Source organism: Chiloscyllium plagiosum, unplaced genomic scaffold (genome assembly GCF_004010195.1).
Source record: "Chiloscyllium plagiosum isolate BGI_BamShark_2017 unplaced genomic scaffold, ASM401019v2 scaf_2319, whole genome shotgun sequence".
Taxonomy (NCBI): Eukaryota; Metazoa; Chordata; class Chondrichthyes; order Orectolobiformes; family Hemiscylliidae; genus Chiloscyllium; species Chiloscyllium plagiosum.
The window spans coordinates 19,749-28,126 of record NW_025213140.1 but is presented as its reverse complement, the minus strand read 5'-3'; the positions used below and the strand labels follow the sequence as shown (position 1 = coordinate 28,126).

The 8,378-nt window shown below is 56.3% G+C and overlaps 1 protein-coding gene across 1 annotated transcript in view; it reads right to left on the bottom strand.

The window, feature by feature from the left end:
• Positions 1 to 8,378, bottom strand: part of bcap31 (B cell receptor associated protein 31) — a gene marked incomplete at its 5' end in the record, with an annotated part of 13,410 nt that overhangs the window by 2,738 nt on the left and 2,294 nt on the right. Inside the window, one exon of the mRNA XM_043686169.1 lies at positions 6,010 to 6,154. Within this exon, the coding sequence (XP_043542104.1) occupies positions 6,010 to 6,154 (145 nt within the window). The remainder of the gene's footprint in view (positions 1 to 6,009; positions 6,155 to 8,378) is intronic.

The window sequence follows — 8,378 nt, the reverse complement described above, 5'->3', positions numbered from 1 at the left end:
TTTTCCCCCAGAGGGTGGTGCGTGTGTGGAACGAGCTGCCAGTGGAAGTGGTGGGGGCTGGTACAATGCCAATATTTAAAAGGGGGGGGGGGACATGGATAGGAAGGGATTAGGAGGGAGATGGGCCAAGGGCTGGCAAGTGGGGACTGGGTTAGGTTCGGGTGTCTGGGTTGGCGCAGATGGACCGAAGGGTCTGTTTCCGCGCTGGACACCTGTGTCTCTATGTAGCGAGAGCGTTTGACTGTCCAGAAAGCACGTAACGCATAAGCGAACGGGACTAGATTAGGTTAGGATACCTGGATCAGCATGGGCGAGTTGGGCTGAAGGGTGTGTTCCCGTGCCGCGGGACTCGCGAAACCCGGCCGGTGTGGACAGGTTGGGCCGAGCGGTCTGTTTCCGGGGCCGTGGGATTTTTCACGGGTGCAGAAACGGGGCAGCAAACACCCCCCTCCCTCCCCCCCCCCCCCCCCCCCCCACCTCAATGCAAACGGTGTCCTAGGTTGGGTGGGGAGTGGGGAAGGCTTCAAGCTGACGGGAGGAGGGTGGTGGGTGGGGGGGAGGAGGGTCACCCTCAAAACCACGCTCTGCGATTTCCGAGGAGGGCAAACTGCGAAGGGCTCTCTCTCTCTCCTCAAGAGGTGGAGGGTCCCTCTTCCTCTGAGCCGCGGAGAGCCCACTGACTGATGGACAGGCTCCGGTCTGGCACACCTTTGTTGGATGTGGCCAGAAATCGGACCCAGTCCTCTGAGGCAGGAAGCTAAATGCCTCCCTGTCCAGCTGGAGCAAGACGACTTTTGGAAATCCCCACCAGCCCGCCCGCTTCCCTTGGGTCAAGGGCCGACGTTCTGTTTGCCTTCCAAATTACGCGCTGTACCCAAACTCTAACTGGTCATGGTTGACGCGCAAGGACGTACGGAGCTCTGCCGACTGCGGTTTTCCATTGTCTCTCTCTCTTCCCTGACTCCAGGCCTGCCCTCCTCGGAGTCCATCCCAACCACCCCCGCCTCCCGCCAACAAGACGTCTCGAGGGGTCTCGGCAGTGCCCGTCGCAGACTGGAGTCTGAACTCTGGCTCGCTGGAATGGAGCCCAGCATTCCACTTGGTTTCCAAATTGCGTACTCGACCTAAACACTAACTTGCTGCGGCTCCTGTACGAGGGCACAGAGTCAGCCTGTCGCGCCTCTCCATTTAATTAACACCCTGCTGTCCCGTTCTCTCTGGCAGACGTGCAGAACCTCACCTCCTCCCTCGCCACCACAGACACACACACAAATGGACTCAGACCTGCCAAGTTCACTCGACCCTGCCCTGTCTATACTTGGCCCCCGACGGATGATCAGCGCTCTCCCCGTAAACCTGCCTGCCTTCACACTGAGGTCAAATCTGGTCATTCGGCCAGGGGGCTGCGCACAGCCCAGGCCCCAGTACCAAGCGCAGGCGCCCAGTTCGCCGTGGCAAACGATCGTGGCACTAGCTGCTGAGCAAAGGGACCTGAGTGCCCTCGCGTGGGGAGTGACAAAAAGTTGGCTTGCAGCAAATCACGCAAACGAACCATTGCCCGTCCTCGCTGCAGAGGACGCGTGGCGGTATACGGTGCTCGTGAGGCCGCACCTGGGATCAGTGTACAGTTTTAGGCTCCTCACTGACTGGGCGCTGGAGGGGGTGCAGAGGAGGTTCACTCAGTTGAACCTGCAGTTGGGGCGGCACGGTGGCTCAGTGGTCAGCACCGCTGCCTCACGGCAGCAGGGACCCGGGTTCAATCCCAGCCTCGGGGCGACTGTCTGGGTGGAGTTTGCACATTCTCCCTCCTGTGTAGGTGAGAGTTACCTCTGGGTGCTCCGGTTTCCTCCCACAGTCCAAAGATGTACAGGTTAGGGTGGATTGGCCATGCTAAATTGTCCCCGTAGTGTCCTGGGATGTGCAGGTTAGGGTGGATTGGCCGTGCTAAATTGTCCCCGTAGTGCCCAGGGATGTGCAGGTTAGGGTCAGGGGGAAATGTCGAGTGAACAGTGTAGGGGAATCGTTCTGGGTGGGTTACTATTTGGCGGATGTGGACCGAATGGCCTGTTTCCACACTGCAGGAATTCTATTGTACATTCTGTTGGGAGGGTTGGTTTACGAGGAGAGATTGTCCTCGTTGGAATTCCGAAGAATAAGCAGAGCGCCGTTATGGAAACACAAAATTCCGTAGGGAACAGATTCGATAGAAGCAGGGAGGCTGCTTCCAGTGGAAGGTGAAACTGGAACTAGGGGGAATGGCCTCAAAAGAAGGAGGGGGGGTGGGGGGTGCGTGGGGTTGGGACTCTGTGGAAACCCCCCCCCCCCCCCCCCCCCCCGGGATGAGGCTCCCTTGTTGGAAGTTTCTATTTGAAAAACAAAGATGGATTTCTGAACTGTAAAGGGTTATGGGGAACACAGCAGAGTCCAGGAAAAGGTCAGCCACGATCCAACTGAATCGGCAGAGGAGGGGGGCCAGCTAGAAACGTAGAAGATAGCAGCAGGAGGTGGCCATTCGGCCCCGTCCAACTCAACAGCCAAATCCTGCTCCCTTCCCGTAACCTTCGATCCCACTCACTCAAGCGCTGTGTCGAGCTGCCTCACCAATCCATTCAACGTTTTGGCATCAAAAACCCCACAGGCTCACCCCCTCTTCGGGGGAAGAGGAGAGAAACGTCTCCTCATCTCCCTAATAACTGGCTCACAGCCAAATCCTCGGACTGGGCGCACCCGCCATCGGGAACATCCTCTCGGTCTGGCCCTGTTAGAATTCTGTAAGTCTCTTCGAGATTTCCACCCCCCCCCCCCAAACTCCAGTGATAACAATCCTAACCTCGTCCACCTCTCCTCAGTCCTGCCACCCCCTGGGAAACCCGCGCACCCGAGAACCAGAGCCTCCTTCCTCAGAAAAGGAGACCGACACTGCACACGTTATTCCAGGTGTGCGGCCTCACCCTGTACAACTGGAACAACACAGACCCCTCTGCTCTGGCACTCGAAGAGGGGCCCACTCCTGTTCGGTTTCTTCCGAAAGCGCTCCGCTTACCCAGGCGGTTAATCGGCCAGTCCCCTCAACTCCGTGAGACACTCCCTTACTCTTACTTAGCTTCGTTCCCCGCTCGGCCTGCTCCTGTTTGACAAAAGCTTCCCTTTGCACGGTCCAAGAGCAAGGCTGACGTAGACCCTTCAGCCCATCGCGACCCAGATATCCCAACCTAATAGAGTCCCCGTCTGCCATCACTTGGCCCATTTCCCTCTAAACCCTTCCTATCCATGTCCCCCATCCAGATGCCTTCAAATGTTGGCACTGTACCAGCCTGCACCACTTCCTGACAAAGGGGCGATGTTTTGAAAACTTGTGATTTCAAATAAACCCTGTTCGACTATAACCTGGTGTCGTGTAACTTCGGATTCTTTCCTGATTAAACCCCTCAGCCTGGAATATAACCCCTCGATTCCCCTTCCTGATTAAACCCCTCAGCCTGGAATATAACCCCTCGATTCCCCTTCCTGATTAAACCCCTCGGCCTGGAATATAACCCCTCGATTCCCCCTTCCTGGTAAAAAAAAGTCTCTCTCAGCCCAGCATGGCCGTGCTGGTGCCTTGGTTATGTCATGACACTGGCCTAAGGGACAGAGGACGGCGTGATCAGGTTTGTGAACAGTGCAATAGGAAGCAGGTTAAGAGAAGGGTACACAGAGTCTGTAAAGGAGAAGGCTCAGCAAACGGGTAAACAAACAACTCTGCCAGATGGGAGTGAGGTTACCCACACTGGCAGGGAGGGTGGAAAATGATTGAAGTGCTCGGAGCGAATGGAGGAGGCCTTGCCCACGATGTACAAAGGTGTGCGGAGGCAATGCGGAGGGAGAGAAGGTGCCTGTGGCTGATAAACGGCTGTCGCGTGGTAGTCACCTGGCCCGTCAGCTGCTGTCACATTAAACCCCGGATCAGCTTCCCATTTCCCGGGATCTTCCTGGCACACAGAAGGTCAAGGATCAGCTGAAGCAGGGAGGGGGAGTGGGGGTTGTCCTAAGGAGGAGGTCAGCAACTGCTCACAAGACGGGGGGGGCGAGGGGGGAGAGCTGTTCGGAGGCGAAGGGAGGGACACACACGTGGGCAAAGGACCGCTAGAACGCTGGTCACCTCACAGGGAGGGCTCTGCAGAGGGGCACACGAGAGGCGTGCCAGGCGCTGCCCCCCAGCTTACAGGGTACGAGGGGAGCCCGAGAGAAGCTTTGGCCTCTTTGTCCCCAGGGCAGAGTTGATCGCAGTCCGTTAAGTTGAGAGAGGCACGGACTGGGCTGACCAAAAAGTCGGCACGCCTTTCGCCCCCATGTCCCCACCACCCGCGCTTGAAATGTCTAAAACTGACATTTAAGGTGAGGGAGGGCAAGTTCAAAAGGAGATTGGGGGGAGGGGGGCAGGTTTTGCTTTGGAAAAATCTGGAACAAATTGCCAGGAGGCAGTGGCAGAGGTGGCTAAGAAAGGGGAGTTCAAGGGGCTTTGAGTGATGCACGTGAACGTGCAAGGAATGGGAGGGATCAGTTTTAAGTCGGCGTCACCTTCGACATGACACCATGGGACGGCCCGTGTTCTTCAAATAAGAAAACACCAGGGACGGGGATTATTTGGAGTGAGTCACACGACGGGGGGAAAGGTGCTGGGCTCAGGTCCTGAACGGCAGAGGCAGAGCCGCGAGGCCGACGGAAAGGGGGGGGGGGGGTTCCGTTTCACAGCCACGTGTTTTCACGTCAATCTGGCAATCGCAGCAGCGGGCTGCCAGGGCAGGAGGAGCGACTGGGAGAGACGCACGTGTGGGGAAACCCACAGAGGGGCTCACGGGCGCAGATCAGCTGTCATCTCCCGAGACAGCTCCCCCCTCCCGACGGTGGAGCTTTGCTGCCAGCTGGTGGAGACTTCCTGCGTTGCAGCCGCCTTGTCGCAAAAGACCTTGGCGACCGAAATTGGTTAGAAATCACACACCGCTGGGTCACAGCCCAACAGGTTTAATTGGAAGCACTAGCTTTCCGAGCGCCGCTCCCGATGACTCTAGCCGGGTGTGGCGTGACTTTTAAATTTTGTACACCCCAGTCCAACACCGGCAACTCCATATCGAAATTAAGGAAGTTCCCTCTCGTCTGGGAAACTGAAGATAAAGCCGTTTCTACAATTCTTCAACCGAAAATAAAACTCCCTCTCCTCTCGCAATCTGACAGTAAAGCCATTTCCACACTGAAGGTGAGAGAAATGCCTACTCTGCACTTTAAAACTGAAACTAATGCCTCCTCTACACCGTCACACAACAATACTCCCTGGGACAGGGGGTTAGGTACAGAGTAAAGCTCCCTCTACACTGTCCCCCCACTCCCAGGGACAGGGGGTTAGATACAGAGTAAAGCTCCCTCTACACTGTCCCCCACTCCCTGGGACAGGGGGTTAGATACAGAGTAAAGCTCACTCTACACTGTCCTCCACTCCGGAGGACAGGGGGTTAGATATAGAGTAAAGCTCACTCTACACTGTCCTCCACTCCCAGGGACAGGGGGTTAGATACAGAGTAAAGCTCACTCTACACTGTCCCCCACTCCCAGGGACAGGGGGTTAGATACAGAGTAAAGCTCCCACTACACTGTCCCCCACTCCCAGGGACAGGGGGTCAGATACAGAGTAAAGCTCCCTCTACACTGTCCCCCACTACCGAGGACAGGGGGTTAGATACAGAGTAAAGCTCCCTCTACACTGTCTCCCACTCCCAGGCACAGGGGGTTAGAGACAGAGTAAAGCTCTCTCTACACCGTCCCCCACTCCCAGGGACAGGGGGTTAGATACAGAGTAAATCTCCCTCTACACTGACCCCCCATCAAACACTCCCAGGGACAGGGGGTTAGATACAGAGTAAAGCTCCCTGTACATCATCACTGGGGACAGTGACAGCGACAGCAAGGGGTTAGACACAGGTCAGGGGAGAGGAGTGCACGGTGAGGGGAGTGACGGTCGCGGGGAGCACTCACAACCAGAGCAGCAAAGCGAAGCCGGCGATGTAGAGGTTCCTCTGGGCGCGGAACAGCTTCATGTGGACGTGGTCCTCCGCCACTGGGTTGTTCTTCAGGTCCACCTTGTCCGGGACACTGTACTTCTGGATCTCTCGGACTGCGTCTGCAAGGGGAGAGGGGGTGAGGTGAGAAAGACGGAGAGCCCGGTGTTCCCACGACCCTGATCTCGGATTCGCGAGGGGAGGGCGAGAGCAGGTCGGGCCCTTGCCCCGGGAGACGTCTGCAGGTCAGAGTCGAGAGCGGGTCGCTGCGGAAAAACGCAGCAGCTCAGGCATGAGGCCGAGGTATTTCCTGCTCCTCGGATGCTGGCCTGACCCACTGTGCTTTTCCAGCAACAAGCTCTCCACCCCTTTTCCCCCAGGGTTTAGTGGAAGGGGGTGGCGGCACTCGACCTCGTCTTACGAGAAAACCGCGGCACTTAAACCAACTTGGGGGGAACCGGAATCGCATTAAACCTAAACGCAGGCGAGGAAAGTCTGCATTCTGGCCACAACGGTCAGAAATCCTTCAAGAAACACGTGCTACTGAAGAACAGAGTGCAGATTGGGCTCCCAAGAGAGAGGGGCTTGACAGGAGCGATCAGCCCCTGGGCGACTGTGGGAGAAATCCAGATTGTGGGTTTGGGGCAGACGGATTGGTTTCAGAGATGGAGGCGAGGGTGTAGTCCTTCCCCTGGCCCCGACAGAGGGTGGGGGCAGTGTGTGGACCAACCCCCACCCCCTCCCAAGGGGGCAGCAGGGGCCAGATCAGTGAGTATGATCGCGGGTGGGTCAGAGTTGTTTTTTTAAAAAAATAATGTCAGAGAGGGAGTGGGGGGGGGGGGGGTTCCAGAAAGAGCCCTCCTTGCGCTAGCTGTGTCTGCCATCAATTCACGCACTGCAAGATCCCACAAAACCTGGGCAGCTATGGTGCAAGTTGTCAGTCTCCTTTCTCTCAGACAAGTTGCCGATCGAGGAGTACAGACCGACATCATCGCCCTGATCTTCCAACCCACCTCCCTACCTCTGTCACACACTTGTCTGTGCCAATCGGGCATCCTGAATTAATCCAGTCTCAGTTTACCCGCACTCATCCCATCTCCTTTTACTCGCACCCAATCCTTTTAAATGTTGGCATTGTACCAGCCCCCACCACTTCCTCCGGCAGCTCGTTCCACACACGCACCACCCTCTGGGAGAAAAAGTTACCCCTCGGGTCCCTTTCCCCCCTCTCACCTAAAACGTACACCCCTCTAGTTCTGGGCTCCCCTACCCTAGGGGGGAAAGGACTTTGTCTATTTACCCTAACCATGCCTTTCCTCATGATTTTATAAACCTCTATAAAGGTCTGCCTTCTCGATGCTCCAGGGAAAAGCACCCTGGCCTATCCAGCCTCTCCCTGTAGCTCAAACCCTCCAAGATCCTTTCCTGTACCCTCTCACAACATCCTTTTTGTAGCAGGGAGACATGAACTGAACAGCAGTATTCCAAAGGTGGCCTCACCAACACATCCGCAACACGATCGACCCCGACTCCTAACCAAACGCCGCCTTCACGATCCTGCCTACCTGTGAATCCACTTTCAAGGAGCTCTGAACCTGCACCCCAAGGTCTCTTCGTTCAGCAACACTCCCCAGGACCTTACCACTAATTGCATATATTCGGCCTTGGTTCCTCCTTTCCAAACTGCAGCACTTCACATTTATTTAAATTAAACCCCGTCTGCCACCCCTTGGCCTATCGGATCAAGGTCTCATCGCCAACAGAGACCCCTCCCACCAGGCAATGCTCTTCTGACAGGCAGAAGATACACGCACCAACAGGTTTAAGTACAGCTCCTTCCCTGCCGTTATTAGACTGCTGAACGGACTCTCTCGCCTCAAATCATGTTGATCCTGCTGATGTTGATTTTGCATTGAGCACCTCCTGTGCAGTGTAACCTTCTACGCCGTGCTCTGTCTGAGCACCCGATGATGTGTATGTCCTGGTTTGCTCTGATCTTGGGACGGCACGGTGGCTCAGTGGTTAGCACTGCTGCCTCACAACGCCAGGGACCCGGTTCAATTCCTACCTCGGGGAACTGTCTGGGTGGAGTTGGCACATTCTCTCCGTGGGTTTCCTCCGGATGCTCCGGTTTCCTCCCACATACAGAGTAGGGAGGATTGGCCGTGCTAAATTGTCCCCGTGACGACCAGGGATGTGTAGGTTAGGGTGGATTGCCCGTGCTAAATTGTCCCCGTAGTGCCCAGGGATGTGCAGGTTAGGGTGGGATTGACCGTGCTAAATTGTCCCCGTAGTGCACAGGGATGTGCAGGTTAGGGTGGATTGGCCGTGCTAAATTGTCCCCGT